At 45.5% G+C, this 18083-nt stretch overlaps 1 protein-coding gene and 1 pseudogene across 1 annotated transcript; both read right to left on the minus strand.

Annotated features, from left to right (window-relative positions):
• Positions 1 to 6884: 6884 nt before the first annotated feature.
• LOC123055607 (L-type lectin-domain containing receptor kinase SIT2-like) lies at positions 6885 to 7723 on the minus strand (annotated as a pseudogene).
• Positions 7724 to 9925: 2202 nt separating this feature from the next.
• Positions 9926 to 12442, minus strand: LOC123051421 (L-type lectin-domain containing receptor kinase SIT2). Its single transcript, XM_044474288.1, has one exon. The coding sequence runs from the start codon at positions 12303 to 12305 to the stop codon at positions 10224 to 10226; it is 2082 nt and encodes a 693-aa protein (XP_044330223.1). The 5' UTR covers positions 12306 to 12442; the 3' UTR covers positions 9926 to 10223.
• Positions 12443 to 18083: the final 5641 nt, after the last annotated feature.

Below are 18083 nucleotides of genomic sequence, written 5' to 3' on the forward strand. Positions count from 1 at the left end.
AATACTGTGCTGATTCATTCTCAAGCAGCAGCCATGTTTCGGAAGGATTCGGTCAATGGGTCACCGTGCCTCTTGGCAGAGAGCTTCGTCGGTAGGCTTTCGACCCTCGAGGCAGGACGAGAAATCTGAATTGATATATTCCCTCCGTTTCAAAATAGATGACCCAACTTTACACAAGGGAGTAGTACGTACCAATGTTCGAAGCAACGGCGACGTCCTGCTGCAGGAAGCAGGGCAGTTCGTTCTCAAGACGGTGGAGGCGTTCCTTGACGAGCGGCAGCAACACAACCGATCCCCAAATAAAATGCCAACTATCCTTGACGATTCCCAAATAAAATGCCAACGATCCGATTCCTGGAGGCAACAACACAACCGACGCTAGCCATTTGGTGTTTGTTTCGTCAAATTCTGCCCGTCACCTATTTACAATGTAAACGGATACCCTTACGGGCATTTGGTGAGACACCTCCGTAATCACGTTCCTCTGTAATCAGTTCCAGGTCAGTTATCGAACGATACCCCCCACCCCCCCACCGGTAAAGGCTTCCTTACCACCCCCGACTCCGCTCCTCCTCGCGACTCGCTCCTCCCCTCGATTTGTCTGCGCCGCCGCCTCCCTTCTAGTCCCGCGCCGCTGCGCCGCCGCCCCGCCGCCTCCCTTCGTCAGCTGGCTGGTCAGATGGCATATGTGACCTATCTGCACCCGCAATGCAAGTTCTATGATGGGTTTTTCCGATTTGCAAGTACCGTGACTTGAGTGCACCTGCAGCGCAAGTTCTTGGACCGCCAGTGCCATTTACTCAAAATTCTGGGAGCTTTGTGGTCGTTCTCGTGGGGAGTTGGACGTCTACCGACTGAAATGGAAATACTCGGACGGAATCTAGAAACTGTGCTCTCTTCCCTGCTGTCCAAAAGTGACGGCCGTGTCTACACCACCACATGTGGCCGAATGCAATCGTTTTCTAGGAGACGTGAGTCGATCGGCCATGCCGAACAGCCACAGGTCTCAACTCAAGTCGTCGTTCTTGAGTCTTCACTTAGCAATGCAGGCATCTTGAAAAGTAATATGGGGGTTAGGCGCAGTATTACAGGTTTTGACACCGCCGTGGACGCTTATTAGGTATCATCGCTGCCGTAGTCATGCTCGTTTTCTGTATATGTGACCCTGTTTTAAAATGAACATCAGAAATTCAGACTTAATTTGTTTGGCTCAAGTTGGAATTGCAGCTGAACTTGGTGTTGTTATCTTACGAGTGCCATCGGCCCTCAGAAAAATGGTCAAGGTTCTATCAGAATAATTCAAATATATCGTGTTAGGTCGCAAAATATAACGGCCTTAGCATTGACGGATGAGGCATATTTCTTAGCTGTACTGCGGCACAGATAACCACACTTCCGTTCTCTTCTGAATTCTGGACAGGGTCTTTTCTAGATGCATCTCCATGGGTGATATCAGCATGAACATCGTTTGCCTGTGCCTGAATATTTTCACCTAGCTAGTTCCCTGAATCTTTTCAGTCTTTCTCAGCTGCAGGGTTTATCGCTGGTGATTCTTTATAGGGAAATCATCGTTGGTGATTTTGCTCCAAGTATTCAAAGTTCAGGTGATGCAAACCTCTGATTCCTAGCGTATCTTTAATTCTGTATTGATGACCACTGCATCGAAGGAATCTGGAGTTGGTAGCCTGGTACCCGGTTTTTTTGTTTGGTTTTTTTCATCCCACCTCCCACTGGTTTTTTCGCTTTACAAATAATCGCAAAAGAAAAGAAACAACATTCCACTCTCCTTAGCGGTACCTGGAGGAGATTGACAGGGATCTTACCGTCCGCAAGCGGACCCACCCCCTAGCCGGTGATCGAACACAACGATACATGGTAGTAACATGCCACTGGACAAAGATCAGTTAGGCCCCAACCCAGTGTCCTGACTAATCAGACACGGACTCACGATCACGAGCACAACCAATTGAATCATGTGAATGTATGCTCTTCATCTTCCCTCTCCCAAAATTGTCGGCGAAGACTCACCCGACAAAGTGGCGACACTCATTGCGTGCTGAGAACACGACAAGTTGTGTGAATCGAACCCTTCATTTTGCATTTGTGCCATCATGATGTAGCTTATGTAGGCTGGTGATAAATCAGGAGGCAATTGATCATAGTCGAGGCACTGCATGACCTTTTGCATGATAGGTAGCGCATTGGGTGACGGGTACGTGCATAGCAAACCCAATTTGAGCACGATGGCTACTTCCTCCGTGTTGAATTCCCCTCCGAGTCGTGGATCCACCCATGTTGAGCATTGAGCCGTTGTGGTGGCACTACTAGGAAAAGGCCTACTAATGGCGCACCTAATTTGGCCATTAATGGCGCATTAGTGGTGCGTCATTAGTATATTTTACTAATGACGCACCACTGGTGCGCCATTAGTATCTGGTATACTAATGGCGCACCCCAGATGCGCCATTAGTATATACAACAGTGCGCCATTAGTATGCCTCCCAGGGTGCCATCTATACCCAGGTGCTTTGGCATACTAATGGCGCACAGCAACGGGATGCGCCATTAGTAACTTCGGCATACTAATGGCGCACTGTTTAGTGATGCGCCATTAGTATGCTCTGGCATACTAATGGCGCACTATGATGTGATGCGCCATTAGTATGAATATTAGGTTTTTTTTATTTTTTTATTTTCTGTTTTTTGCACAGGTTACAAAATGTATAATTGGACAAAATATAGACAGCACACATCAATAACAGATTCATCGAATACAATAGAAGATTATACAATTCATCATTTTAGTCTCCGAATACAATTCATCATATTAGTCTCCGAATTGAAAAGACCAAACAAAGATAGAACATTATATTACAAGTCTCGAGACCGCGAGTTTGTCTTCACATTACAAGTCGATATCGATCATCTAAACTACCATCACATAGAAGAGAGCTGCGGTCATCACGATGAGCATCATCACGATGAAACTCGTCTTCATCCGGTTCCTCCAACGTTCCCTCCCCTCTCCCGCTAGATAGCGGTCGTATCTAGATTCGGCCTCGGCCCTAGTGGCGTACCCTTTGTAACTGTTACCGCTGAATCGGTGAACCTGTCTCCGACACTCCTCCCAGTCGTCGTAGACTCCGGGAACCTTATCCTTGTACACGACATACCACGACATCGCTATGCAGTAGCCAAACGAAACGTTAGTACCAATTCACAGACAATACATAAGCAATATATAAGTATGCAACAGAACGATCGGAAGAGAAAAGCAAGACATTAATAGCATCGATTACATCTAAGTTGAACGACTCTCGAAACCAAAGAGACATACTACAAGTTCATTAAAGTTTAATTACAACATGAGCCAATCGATGTTTCAGAACTAGACACAGCATCACTGCTTTCGACTCGACTCAAGGGACCGGAGCGTGGATGAAGCCGCCGTCTATCGTGGGAGTCATGAAACAACGGGCGTTGTCAGCCTGCATTTGTAGGATTGTGTCGATGTCACTGTTGGACGGTTGATTTCTGAGGTAGAACTGCCCCGAGGTACGAAGGACATCTTGATGGATGATTTCCGCAAACTCCGACTGGATGCGAAAGAATTCTTGTCTGATGTCCGCGTCCTGGATTGCCCCCAAGCTTGCGGCCCAATCTTTGAGATTATTTGGTAGGAGAAGGTGATTATGGTCCCGCACGATCGCTCGCATGTGATGGATGGCGTAGTAGGCATCCTTCTGATCGTCAGGCGGCTGCTTGACGCAGCAGAACGTCGTATTGTGGGAGAACACGTGCTTGCCGTACTTACGAATAGGCCTGGTGAAGGTGCCTCCAGATTTGACGTAGCCGGGGAGAACATCATCAAGAACCTTCTTGACATTTGTGTAGTCTACGTTCGACTGACGGTCCGGGTCGAAATACGTGGCCATGGAATATTTGGGGCTTAGGAGGATGAGCGTGCAATGTGTGTCACTGCAGAAAACACGGAATGTTAAAAGAAAAACGATCGAAATCTCAGAATTGATATGTTACGGGGCTGTTGAGGGGAGGACTTACTCGGGAAAGTAAGGCACGAGGAAGTTGTCCTTATCTTGGTTTGCCAGAATGACGCCTTCGAGGTAAGAACTCGCGACTTGCCGGTCCCCAGCGCTGCCCAAGATCTTGGCACGCATGTAGAAGGGGTCGACTATCACGATGTCCAGGGTCTTGTCGCGAATGATCCGCATCTCCATACTCAGCGAAAATAGCCGAACGAAGGTGTAGTGCAGCGGATGAAGGTTCAACATAGCGTGGATGTCATCAAACCGCAGGACGATCGTACCCCCGATGGATTTATCCACAAAGCCCTTGCCCTCTGGCACCTTGGCCGCGAAAACCGGGTATGCCACATCCTTCTCTCGGAGACGCCGCTTCTCCAAAGAAAGCACACTGTCATGCAGACTCCGCATAGCACCGGTTGCAGCATCGAGCATATTTCTCGGTAGCATCGGCCTACCCGCCACATGCACCCTCCTCGAGATATCCGCAGTTGAAGGTGGCCCGTCCTGAGCACGGATCGTACTCGGTGCCGGCTGGCCCGCACCCTTGTTAGTCTTTCTTTTGCGTGCCTTCTTCTTGATCTCCTGTAATGGGACCGAGTTCTGCTCACAGACCGCCTTCTTGAGTGTGTTGGGGCTGATCATATTTGGCACCTCGCCTAACTGAGGCTCGGTGAAGTCGGCAGCTGGAGGCGTCTCCTGAGAGCTGAACTGCAGACGACGCCTGTTGCAACTTGGCTTCTCCGCGGTACCAGCTAGATCGCACACGTCTTTTGTTGGGTTGGGTTCTTGAGAAGGAGGCCCCATGAAGTTGCCACCGTCCCCATGATCGGCAAAGTACTGATCGACGTTGGCAAATGTATCGTCGTCGTCGTCGTTCTGATCCTGTGCCATATGCATGTTTGGATCCAGTGGCATAGGGATGTCCGGCACCGTTGCGGCGGTCTTGCCATGGGGCCGACTTGGCGCCGGCACGACTGGCGGTGTTGTCTTTGGGGTGGTGTCCCCCGCCCCCAAACGAATCTGGCTCTTCGGCCAAAGCAGGGGCCAGCTCAGGTAGGCGTTGAGGTTCATCACGTCATCATCGTCGGCCCCCATGGGTCGAATCGGAGGTAACACCTCGTCGCAGCCTGGCAGCACCCGAACCAGTTGAACCCTAAACAAGTTGGGTGGCATCTGGGTACCGTGGAACAAGGGGTTGCCCGGTTGAACGATTTTGCCCTTGGCGACATCGACTAACTCGTTGTTCACGAAGTGCAGGAGAGTGCACGGAACGTCGGCGGCGCCCTGCGAAAACATGTAGGGCGTTAGGGATGCCCAGTCAAAGGCAAGGAGATGAAGTCCTCGGCCGAGAGAGGCTTAATTAGTTACCGTGATGATGGCGTCGAGCTCGGCTAATGTCGAGGCACCGCCAACGGCGGGCGTGCAGTTGACGGAGGGGCCGCTTGCTGCAGAGGTGCCGGCCGGCGTACACCCGGGTGCATTAAGCTCCCGTGCCGGCGTCGGAGACACCAATGCCGCCTCCGCCGGAGACACCAATGGCCCCGCCATCGCGTTCAGCGAGTTGCTGGCCGTGAAGCTAGGAATCGGGGGCGGCCCCTGTTGGCCGCCCGCAATCCACGCACTAATCCCCTGGATCAAGGTAGGCGCAATGGCGGTGATCGTCGCTCCGAGTTGTTGTTGCACTTGCTCTTGGACAATCTCTGGAATCCGCGCCACCTGTGCCCTGAGTTCTTGAACCTCGCGCGCCTGGCTTTCCGAGCTGGTCTTTTTCTCCTTTCGCCCAGCAGTGTCATAGTATGACGACCATTTTGTCGACAAGCCTTTGCCGGCCACACGACCAGCTGACGTCGGCTTACTGAGCTTATCCTTGTTCTTCATTACATTCAACACCCTATTTAGAGTGGTGTCCCAAGGGTTGCTCTTAGTCGACCCCGCGCTACTGCTTTCAGTCGCCTGCGGAAGGAATGTGAACCATTTAGAAATTTGGCTTCATTAATTAGAATGCAACCATATGGAGCTAATTACGAGGGGGTGTATTCCTTACCAGAACAAGCTCAAGCGCCCTGGTCTTCGGATCCGTGGTAAGCTCCTTTGTTTTCGGGTCCTTCTTGTACCGGGCCCTGACAAAGTTCCTGGTCTGCTTGTCACCGTATTTATCGAAGAGGGGCGGTAGGCCTTGCTCGGCACGGTCCGCCTCCTCCTTGTCCCATATAGGCTCCGCCACTCTGTAACCGCCGGGACCGAGTGTGTGTTCCCCTAAGTTCAGCTCCCGCATTTCTTTCCCCCACTTACTTGATTCGGAGTTTGCGGTGCTCGAGCAATTGATCTTGAAGTCGTTGTAGTCATCTTCGGTGATCGAAGGATTTTTCTCCTTGATCTTCTCATAACTCTCACCTTTCTCGATCATTCTCTTCACATTGCTTTTCCAAGTAGACAGGGCCTTGCTCACCTTCCATGGAGCTCAAGCACCCACTCGACCAATAACACCCTGTTGTTTTTCTCATCGATGAACATTGGCATGTGTTCACATGTGACCTCTAGGACAAACACACCAAATGCGTACACATTAGAGAAGGGTGCTGGCCTCCCCGCGCGCGATAGTTCAGGTGCAAGATATCCCATGGTACCCGCCACATAGGTGGTTTCAGCTGTGGTTTCGTGGTCGTATATCCTTGCAAGAGCAAAATCGCCCAACCTTCCATTCATCTTACTATCCAAGAGCATATTGCTTGCCTTTATATCTCTGTGGATGACTACCTGCTCCCAGTCCTCATGTAGATACAACAAACTTGATGCCACACCTTTGATGATTGAATACCTCTAAGACCAACATAGCAATTAGCCATTTCTACTATGTAGGTATTTGCCAAGGCTACCATTTTTCATGTAGTCATAAAGCAGGAGAAGTTCATCTTTCCGTCTACAGTAGCCCAACAACTGCGCGAGGTTACGGTGCCGAAGACGACCAATGCTCACCACCTTGGCGATGAACTTCTTTACCCCTTGCCTTGAATCGTGTGACATTCTCTTCATGGCAACCTGCATCTCAGGCTCTTGAAGCACACCCTTCTAGACACTTCTGAAGCCTCCCTTCCCAAGCAAGTTCTTGTCACTGAAACCCTCTGTTGCATGAAACAAGTCCTTGTAAGAGAACCAGTTCGGGCCGAACGGGACCTCCCAGTCCTCACGCACCTCAGAGTACTTGAGACGCCGCCGTCTTACAAAGATGTAGATTCCGATGCCTATGAAACCAGCGTCGCCGATGCTAAGGCCAGCACAATCGTCCAGGTATCTAATATGTAAATGTATGGCAAGTGCCTCCGGGCGGCCGATAACATGGCCGGCGGCATCGAGATATTCAGCGTAGGGGCTGGCCCATCCAGCACTAAGCTCCAGCCGAGGATGGAGTGTCATCCGGAGATAAAAAAGCTGCCCGTCGTTGATGAGGTCATCGATGAGAAACCGACGTATGTTGTGCTCTGCACCACACCCGAGGGGTCGACGGTGGTCCGCAGGAGTGGCCTCTTGGGCCTGGCCACACCCAGCAGAGCCATGGTCACGGTGATCTCCCTGTCCCTGCTGTCATAGTCCAACCACACTTGCGGAGCGGCAGGCGGTGGTGCAGCAACAGCCCGAGATGGAGCAGGTGTCGCCCACACCATTGCCACTTGTCCCATGGTCGTACTGTGGCAGCCACCGCTCTTCATCGACCTCACCGCGGATGATACAACGGCGGTGCGGCCCAAGGGTAGATCTATGGCCTTTTTTTAATGTTTTCAAGTTTAAATTAAAATGTTGAACTGCTGGGACTATGTTTAAGTTTAATGTACTATTTGTGGCAATGTGAAGTATTTTATTTTTCAAAATGTTGATTTTTTTAAATCACAAAATGTGGAAATGGATCGGCCCCGTTAGGTCACACCTACGGCCTAGCAGACAAAACGACCATTGGTGTTCGTCTGACCGACCCAAACGAACGAAAATCCTGTCCGTTTACGTTCCTGCGTTCGAGCTGCCTCGTATCACAGCGCATGGTCTCATCTTTGTCGTCCTTAGGCATTGTGCTTGCGAAAGTACCTTTCTGCTCCCGAGCTCATTTGAGCTCGGTGAACAGTAAAATCGAAAAAAAATTGAAAAAAAATCAAAATTTTTTTTTATGAAACATTGACAAAAGTTCTACCTGCTTGCAAAAATTCATCATGGAATCACATTCCTGTGAGGCGTGGCCAAAAAAAAACAAATTCAATGTTCCAAAATGCTTTTCGAAGTAGCATTTTCAGAGTACCAATTTTTTTTTGCCACGCCTTCTAGGAATGTGATTTCAAGACAAATTTTTGCAAGCACTTAAAACTTTTATCAATGTTTCACCCAAACCAAATTTGGAATTTTTTGAATTTTTTTCGATTTTGTTTTATATGAGCTCGGGTGCAGAAACTCTGCGTCCTTGTGCTTGGTATTTCTGAGCGGTAGCGCGGTGAAGCGAGCTTTTTCTCCTTGTCGGTGCTTCCGAGTTGGGGCGAGGAAACTTCTGGGAACCATGTCGCGAGTTGGACGTCTTCCGACTAAAAGCATGTAAACGGTGCTCTCTTCCCTGCTGTCAAAAAATGACTGCAGTGTCTACACGCCACATGTGGAATGCAATCGTTTTCTAGGAGACGTGAGTCGACCGGCCATGCCCAACAGCCACAGGTCTCAACTCAAGTCGTCGTTCTTGACTTAGCAGCGTCGACCTCCTGAAAAGTAATATGGGGTTAGGCACTATCAATATTTTAAATAGCAGGTTATGAAAAATAGCGCGGATCTCCAAATAGCGGGCTATGAAAAATAGCGGACTATAGCGAGCTATAGCTAGGGGGCTATTTGTGAAGGCGACCATTTAGCGGCACCTTACTGAAAAGGCAATAACGGAGCTATAGCCGGCTATTTAAAACTATAGGCACTATTACAGGTTTTGGCACTATCATGAACGCTTATCATCGCCGCCGTTGTCGTGTTTTAAGATGAACATCAGAAATTCAAAATTAATTTGTTTGGCTCCGATCGGAGTTTGCAGCTGAACTTGGTGCTGTTATCTTACGAACGCCATCGGCCCTCAGAAAAATGGTCAAGGTTCTATCAGAATAATTCAAATATACCGTGTTAGGTCGCAAAATATAACGGCCTTAGCACTACGGATGAGGCATATTTCTTAGCTGTTCTGTGGCACAGATAACCACACTTTCGTTCTCTTCTGTATTCTGGACAGGGTCTTTTCTAGATGCATCTCCATGGGTGGTATCAGCATGAACATCATTTGCTTGTGCCTGAATATTTTCACCTGGCTAGTTCCCTGAATCTTTTCAGTCTGTCTCAGCTGCAGGGTTTATATATAGCTGGTGATTCTTTATAGGGGAATCATCGTTGCTGATTTTGGTACAAGTATTCTAAGTTCAGGTGATGCAAACCTCTGATTCCTTGCGTATCTTTAATTCTGTATTGATGGCCACTGCATTGGAGGAATCTCTACTCCAAAAGATGGAGTTGATAGCCTGGTACCCGGATTTTTCGTCTGGCTTTTTTCCATCCATCTCCCACCACCTCTTCCATTGGTTTTATCTCTTTACAAATAATCACAAAATAAATAAATAAACATTTCACTCTCCTCAGCGGTACCCGGAGGAGATTAACAGGGATCTTGCCGTCTGCAAGGGGATCCACCCCCGAGCCGGTGATCGAACACAACGGTACCCGGTAGTAACATGCCACCGGACAAAGATCAGGTGGCCCCAACCCAGTGTCCTGAGTACTCAGTCACGGACTAACGATCACGAGCACAACCAATGGAATCATGTGAACGTATGCTCTTGGCCTTCAATCACACTGTTCATGAGGACGTAATATGTAACAACGATTCATTTGGTGGACACAATTACAGGTTGTAGGACTGATCAACGAGACGACGACTCATCAGAGTACTTGTATACTCCAACCTTCAAAGCTATGCATGAAATTTTCTTAACCACTTGAACTTATACATATAGTGATAAACCAACACTTATGTACCAGAGAACGGACAGTTCCGACATGCAGGATGGAGCAGTGTAGCATAACTTCTTAATACAACTCCTTACCACCAAATGAGAGAGAGAGAGAGAGAGAGAGAGAGAGAGAGAGAGAGAGGTCAATTACATACATGCTTCATCTTCCCTCTCGCAAAATTGTCGCTGAAGACTCACCCGACACAGTGGCGACACTCATTGCGGTTCGAGAACATGGTATGCTGTGTGGATCAAACCCTTCATTTTGCATTTGGGCCATCATGAGGTAGCTTATGTAGGCCGGCGATAAATCAGGAGGTGATTGATCATGGTCAAGGTACTGCATGACTTTTCGCATGAGAGGCCGCGCGTTTGGCGATGGGTACGTGCATAGCAAACCCAATTTGAGCACGATGGTTACCTCCTCCGTGTTGAATTCCCCTCTGAGTCGTGCATCCACCGTGTCGAGCATTGAGCCGTTGTGGTGGTGCTCAAGCACCCACTCGACTAACAACACCCGGTTGTTTTGCTCATCGATGAAGATTGGCCTGCGTCCACATGTCACCTCTAGAAGAAACACGCCAAATGCATATACATCGGAGAAGGGTGTTGGCCTCCCTGCACGGGAGAGTTCTGGTGCAAGATATCCCATGGTGCCAGCCATATGGGTGGTTTCAACGGCAGTTTCGTGGTCATATATCCTTGCAAGACCAAAATCACCCAACCGTCCATTCATCTTGTTGTCCAAAAGCACATTACTTGCCTTTATATCTCGGTGGACGATGACTTGCTCCCATTCCTCATGTAGATACAATAAGCTTGATGCCACACCTTTGATGATTGAATACCTCTCGGACCAACATAGAGTTTGGCCATTTCTTGTGTGTAGGTACTTGTCAAGACTACCATTTTTCATGTAGTCATAAACCAGGAGAAGTTCACCCTTATGCCTGCAGTAGCCCAATAATTGTGTGATATTTCGATGTCGAAGACGACCAATGCTCACCACCTCGGCAATGAACTCCTTAACCCCTTGCCTTGAATCACGTGACATTCTCTTCACTGCAACCTCCATGTCAGGCTTGCGAAGCACACCCTTATATACACTTCCGAAACCTCCTCTCCCAAGCAGGTTCTTCTCACTAAACCCCTCTGTCGCATGAAACAAGTCCTTGTAAGAGAATCGGCTGGGGCCTAACGAAACCTCCCAGTCCTCTTGCAACTCGGAGCAATTTTGACGCCGTCTTGTAGAGATGTAGGTTCCGATGCCAACCAAAACCAGCGCCACCGATGCTAAGGCCAGCACAAGCTTCAGTGACATGGACATGAACGATGAGTTGGATGAGTTGTTCTTGGTCCAGGCCGATGGCAAGGCCGGCAGCACCGAGATGTCCAGCACCGGGGCCGGCCCGTCCAGCGCGAAGCTCCAGCCGAGGATGAAGTGTCCGGAGGTGATATTGCGCATCACCGACGAGAAGCCGACGAAAGCCGTGCTCTGCACCACACCAGAGAGGTCGATGGTGGTCTGCAGCATGGGCTTCTTGGGCATGACCATGCCCAGCGGAGCCATGGTTATACTGATCATCTTTGCCATGCCGTCGTAGTCCACCCACATTTGGATGGCTTTCCAGCTTATAACAGATAGGTTTAGTAGCCGCCCGGTGCCGTCATCGTAGTACCCAGTGTTGGCGGAATTGAGGGACACCAGACTATCACCGTCGATGCCGACGTACTTGTTGTGGATGTGGCGGAACTCGGCATTGTAGAGCGTGTCGAACTCCACGGCGAAGATGCTGGCGCTCTGGTTGCCGTTGCTGAGGCCCAAGGGCTGGCCTGACAACACAGTGGAGAGCACCTCCCAGGATGAAGAGATGAAAAAGGCCAGGCCGCCAACGGTAAGGTCGGCGTGCTGGCCGTGGCCGAAGATGGCTAAGACGAAGGTGGTCGAGAAGGACCGCACAGGGCCGGTGCCGTTCGACCCGGAGCCGAACAACAGCAGGGACGGGTGGAAGGCATGGCCCTTCGCCTTTTTGGTGGCACCGTTGGTCAGCATGAGCAGGCCGTTCGGCATGACCGTGCTCGCGCCGCCGAGCGTCAGGTTCGCGCCCGCAAAGCCGTTGAGAGCGAACTGCCGACCATCATGGCTGCCACCGCTGCTGCCGGCGGCCACGAGACAGCAGCGAACGGCGGCCACGAGGAGCAGGACGAGCGGAGCGACCAAGTGGTAAGGCTTGAGAAGCATGGCTCTCGTATTCTTGGCTAAGGTACCTGGGGTGCCTGAGCGCTGAACGGTAGCCCGCTCAGGAGAACTTTTTTGAGCTGTGGTGATGAGAATTCTGGTAGCCCTATCGGCTGAAATGGGAATGCATATGGATGGGGTCTGGAAAATATGCTCTCTGCCCTGCTGTCTAGAGTGACTGCACACTGTCTAGGCGATCCTTTTCAAGGAGACGTGAGACGACGGGCAAGGCCGGGCAACCACAAGTCTCAAGTCGTGGTTCTTCAGTCTTGAGGTACATGCATGATACAGATCAGTGGCTATTTGGTCAAGTTGCATGTAACGCGTGCATGATAAATCTTTTTTGTTTCGCTCAAGTCGTAAACGCGTGCAGCCTGCTTTTCCCCAACAAATGCCATCAACCCTCTGTAAAATTGTCACAATTCTGTTAGAATAATCAAAATGTTCCTGCAAAAAAAAAGAGAGAGAATAATCCAAATATACCGTGTCCGTGTTAGGTCTTCAGGAGCAAAATATTTAGCGCTTAGCAATGAGGCATGAGGCATACTCCAGCAATTCTGTTAGAATTACGTTTTTGCAACCTAACATAGTTTGAAAAACTCACTTCACTTCTAAATTCTGGACAAGATTTTGGTCTGAATGTTTCTCGATGACTCCATGATTTTGTCTCTTCATGCTCTTTATTTACTAAAAAAAGTATCTTCATGCTCCTTATCAAGAAAAAAAAATTGATATATCTGCATGCGGCATCTCCATGGATAATATGAGCATGAACATCATTGTCTGGATCTTTTCAACTGACTACCTGCGTGAATCTTTTCAGCATTGTGTTTTCTGACAGCTTGCAATGGGTTGCTAATTGTTATTAGCTGCACAATCTATAATGTTGATTTTAGTATTCCAATTTAAGATAATGCAATCTCATATCAACTAATAGCAACTATGTCGGAGGAAGATGCAGTGCAGCGGTTTTTTTTTCATATTGATAGTACAATCCAACGCAATCTCCTCTTTTTTTGGACAAATGATGAATTTTATTGACTCCAAATGAAGCATTAAGTGCATACAAACACAGTGAGTACACACCCGGTCTCTGTATAGATAGAATGCACACATCCAACATCAATGCACACACACACACACACACAAAAAGCCCGCAAATAATAAAGTCATATAAGACCAAAGCTATGCCTAAGCGATGTCAAAGAAAATCAAACAATCTCCTCTAGATGGGGAACACCTTCAGAGATAACTTTATTGTCAGAATTCTTGCTTGCATATCCTTTCGGTGTGCTAAATATATATATGCATGATCCTGAATTTAGCCATTTGGATGAGGTAACCAAAACCCTTCGATATCTTAAGAATTGAGAGAGATATTGTTGTTGAATACGCCAGAGTTTGAGCCCAAAATGAGCGTTGCCGCTATATCCTCAACGACAATTTTGCAAGACGGAGATGAAGCATGGAATCGTGGGGACTCCTCTTATCAGGTATGAATATGTCTGGATCTTTCTCTTCTCTAAAAGTGCAATAGTTATTAGATTAGGATCATGTTTGGTGAGCATGGGCCATCAAATTGCAAATGAAGAATACCAATGGAGATAGTGCCAGCTTATAAAAATCGCATAGCCATACAATTGATTAATTGTAGATCTAATCAAGCATTCCTATTAGGTGGGCTGCAACTGATGAAGAAAAACAGATCCTTCAGAGATTTTAGGCTAACAGTTTATTCTGGACATTGCAAGTGTGGCATACCCCTAACTTTTTAAGTGATGAACATAGTTCATTGCCTAAATTTGCATAGCCAAGTAAACTTTTTTTAATGAAATCTCACAATTATATTTGATAATTTATAGCATGCTTTATCTTGCATGTTTTGTATGTTTACCTACAAAAGTATATATGCAATTGTGAACACTTAGTTTTCTGAAGCACATTTTATAGCAATAAAAGCATGCGTGCAATTCTGAACATGCTAGAAAACAAACAAATAGAATCATCTTCTCAAGAAATATATCATCACAGTCATAATATTAAGTCATTTCATGTAATAAAAATTGCATAAGGAGAAAATGCTTCAACGGAATAGTCTAAAATTATTCACAATGGATATGTAATACTCCAATCTATACCTACTAATAAAGCAAGGTGTGTTTCGCCAATTTTTCCCTCGTTCACCGTCGAAAATATTTTTTTTCTATCCGAGGTGGTACTAAATTCTTATGCGTTTGTCTGCTACAAAAATAATTTTCGTACGTGGGCGGCGCGCTGTGGCCCAGCGAAGCCAGCCCACTTATTTTTCTGCCCACGCAGCTAGGAAAATTCTATTTTTCGCAAAGGGCGACAAATAGTTGGAGTTTCGCACAGGACAACAAATAATGGGCCGGCCCATTTTTCTTGTTTTCTTTGTTTCACTTCTATTTTTAATCTCTTTTCCCTATCTCTTTTTCCCTTCCACGTTTATTTTTCTTTTAGAATTTATTTTGTAAATTAAAATTTCTCAAAAAATAGTCAGAATTAAAAAAATTGGAATATGTTCATAATTCCAAAATTTTGTTGCTATTTTGAAAAAATAAATGAGACTTGCAAAAATTTGCCCATTTTTTTTAGAAAATATTGGTTTTCAAAATAGTTCTGGATTTCTAAAGAGAAAATGACATTTCAAAAAATGCTCCAAACATAAAAAATATTCAAGTTTTAGAGAAATGTTCAAAATTAAAAATTATATTCGTGTATGAAAGATACACATTTTCTAAAAATCTTATGATATTTCAACACATATTCCAGTTTTTAAAAAATGTTCACAAATTCAAATAATTTTACTGTTTTTATAAAAAAAATTGGTGTTTCCAGAAAATGTTTGTGAATTTTGAAAGATGTTCCCTTTCATATGTTGTTCCCCTTTTTTCGAAAGTGTACATAATTTTCAAAAAAGTGAACAGGATTTAAAAAATTGTTCATGTTTACTGGAATTTTCAGAAACTTCATACCTTAAAATCCCATCAATTCAAAGGATTGAAAGGAAGAGTAGATTGAATAACTCATGGACCTTCTCTGGCGTACGATGATGTAACAAAACTCTTATATGCCCTCGATCAATGAAAGAAAAAATAGCGGATTGATTCGTTCACACACGGCGAAACCGAGAAACTAAATGTTCCTTTTTCGTGTGCATATAGGGTATTGCTTGCACATATAATTCTCACTAACTTTAAATGCATATTATTTAATCTCCCGTTGCAACACACGGACTCCAATACCAATAATATCCCAAATGAATGAATCTACATTCTCAAAATAGAGCAAGTATTATGAAGCACGTGCTTATTTTGAGATGAAGTATATGCAGATGTTACAAACACTCCAAGTATAAATCATTTAATCCCGTTTAATCATATCAATTTACTCACGTAATGTAGAAGTGAAAACTGTGCATTGAACTGACCCTCTCTGCAAGGATATGGCTGTCAGTTGCTTGACCCCTTCTTGCCCTCACTTGGATGAAATCTTGCTTTGGTGGCTGAGGATTTTGATCAACGGCCTTACTAGCACTTCTTGAATCAGCTTTAGCATCTTTTCTGAAACTACCATTCTCATCACTGGATTTATTTGCCGATTGGAGACAAAGGAACCCTACCTTTTTTCGAGGACGCGGCGGCGGTGCGTGTCATTGCACACATGATTCGGTGGCAAGCTCCTTGTAAATATTTATATACTCTACAATTTTCTTATTTACATAAACCTAATCATAAACTATAGCCGATATCAAGATATTTTCGAGACAGAAGATTTCAAAGATCTCTACTAGGATATTTGAAGATACCTACGTAGATATATACATTATGTCCATGTAAGTATATAAAATAAATCTACAAAATAATTTGATTGTGCGCTTCTTATTTTCGTCACAATCAGGGACATTGATTTTAAATGTGTTTTAGGGCTTAACGTAGCGAAAGAAAACAAAATTAATGTAATTTTGATTAGAAGCACTGTTCAAATTTAGCACAGTACATCTTTGTTAAACAAAACCACTATTAATATTTAGCATAATTATCATCTACTCTAATTTTCAGATTATAAAAATGAGTTATAAATAAGTATAAAAGTTTATTATAAATAACTTTGAGATGCATTATTACGTGCACAACTAGGTAAATGAGTTTTAATGATTAATTACTTATTGTTATAAAATTGCTTTTAAATTCCCAAACATAAACTGATATGAGGAGTTGCTAGAGTTGATCCTAAAGAAAACTGCTTATGTTCACGCAGACCAGGTTTGGGTGAGGTTAAAGGCCTGTTCACGAGTGACACTACTTTAACTGGGAGTTCGCTTGAGGAATAGATGACTAACAAACTTATCCCCTCAATTTCAATTCCTACTGGCCAGACTTTCTTTGAAAATTTTTCAGTAGACACCAACTTGTGCTTGATAAAGACCATCGTGCTTTATGATGATCAAAGTGGTACCTTAGTCTACAAATCCAAGGAAGGAGACAAGGATCGGTTCATTAGAAGGCGTTCCATTTGTTGTCAAAGAATATCGGAAAACCCTGTCTGATTTAATTGTATTATACTTATTCATCAACTAGATCATTTCTTTTAATGATTGTGGTGTAGTCTTTGCTGATATTTTAATGGTATATGCGGGATCCTCTTGTTCTAGAGGCCCAACCCATCCCATGACTACTCATGCGGAGTGCTGGATCATTGAGATGGATGTGCCCGTTGAGTCAACTTTTGAGCCCGAAGACTCTGAAATGCGTGGGAAAATATTCGAAACAACGATGTCCTTGAATGGTGATTATATGGATAAACTTAGATGCAGTTTAATATCCATCAGAGGTGGATTAGTAAACATCTCATCCATCACATTCAGCAACGCGGTTCGTTCTACAATCAAATTTGTTCTTGATGGTCCCTTGGATGTCAGTTTTGTCAAGCAGTTTAATGCCCGGGGTGAGCTTACATTATCTATTGAAGAGTATGATGCAAATTTCACAATATTCAAAAGTCAAGTCCCGATTGTTATTGCACGTGTTGTTAGTCGGACAACAGTTGAAATCCCCTTGCTTAGGCATGTTCTTGCACTTCCTGTTGGATCCCGTGTACATGTCAAGGGCATTTTGAAACTTAGAAGGTGTCTCATGCTTAACAAAGAGATTTTACGGGCTGAATGGCCTATGGTTCCATTGAGTAAGGTTCATTTGCCTAGTCCCCTGAAGGCTCGCATATCCATTGAATTATGTGACTTTGTCTAGTCCGCACCGCACACCAGGTATGATAACATTTTGTTGCATCTTTGAAGTAGGAATCAGTGTCTAAATGCTCTAGTCATAGGAGTTGTACCGATTAATATTTTCTGACCTGAACTTGTAGTAGTTTAATTATAATGGATTTAGTTACCATGTGCAGATGAAATAATGCTCTAGTTGTTAAATTAAAGATCAGCAGTAATATTTGTCGTACGTATCTATCTATCTCATTGATTGTCAGTAGAATATCCACTGCAGTCAACTGTACCAAAGGTTTATAGTCTATCAATTCATTATGTCTTTTTGTCTTGACCAGAACTTGTTCGCTCGTCGGAGGAGACACACTTTTTGCTTAGCACATTGTGAGTCTATTATGTGAAGAAACGTTGCCCGATCACTGACTGGCATCTTGGATTTTCATCTGGACCGTGGGTTTGGTCCGTGTTGTGCATCTGAAGCTGTTGGTGAAGCTTTAAGAGGTGTGGAGCATAGTCCCTTTGTAGTGTCAATTGGTGAT

This window comes from Triticum aestivum, chromosome 2D (assembly GCF_018294505.1).
Source record: "Triticum aestivum cultivar Chinese Spring chromosome 2D, IWGSC CS RefSeq v2.1, whole genome shotgun sequence".
Lineage (NCBI taxonomy): Eukaryota > Viridiplantae > Streptophyta > Magnoliopsida > Poales > Poaceae > Triticum > Triticum aestivum.

Excerpts from the sequence above, each read along its gene's own strand:
- LOC123051421 (XM_044474288.1), bottom strand. The coding sequence starts at position 12,305 with ATGCTTCTCAAGCCTTACCACTTGGTCGCTCCGCTCGTCCTGCTCCTC.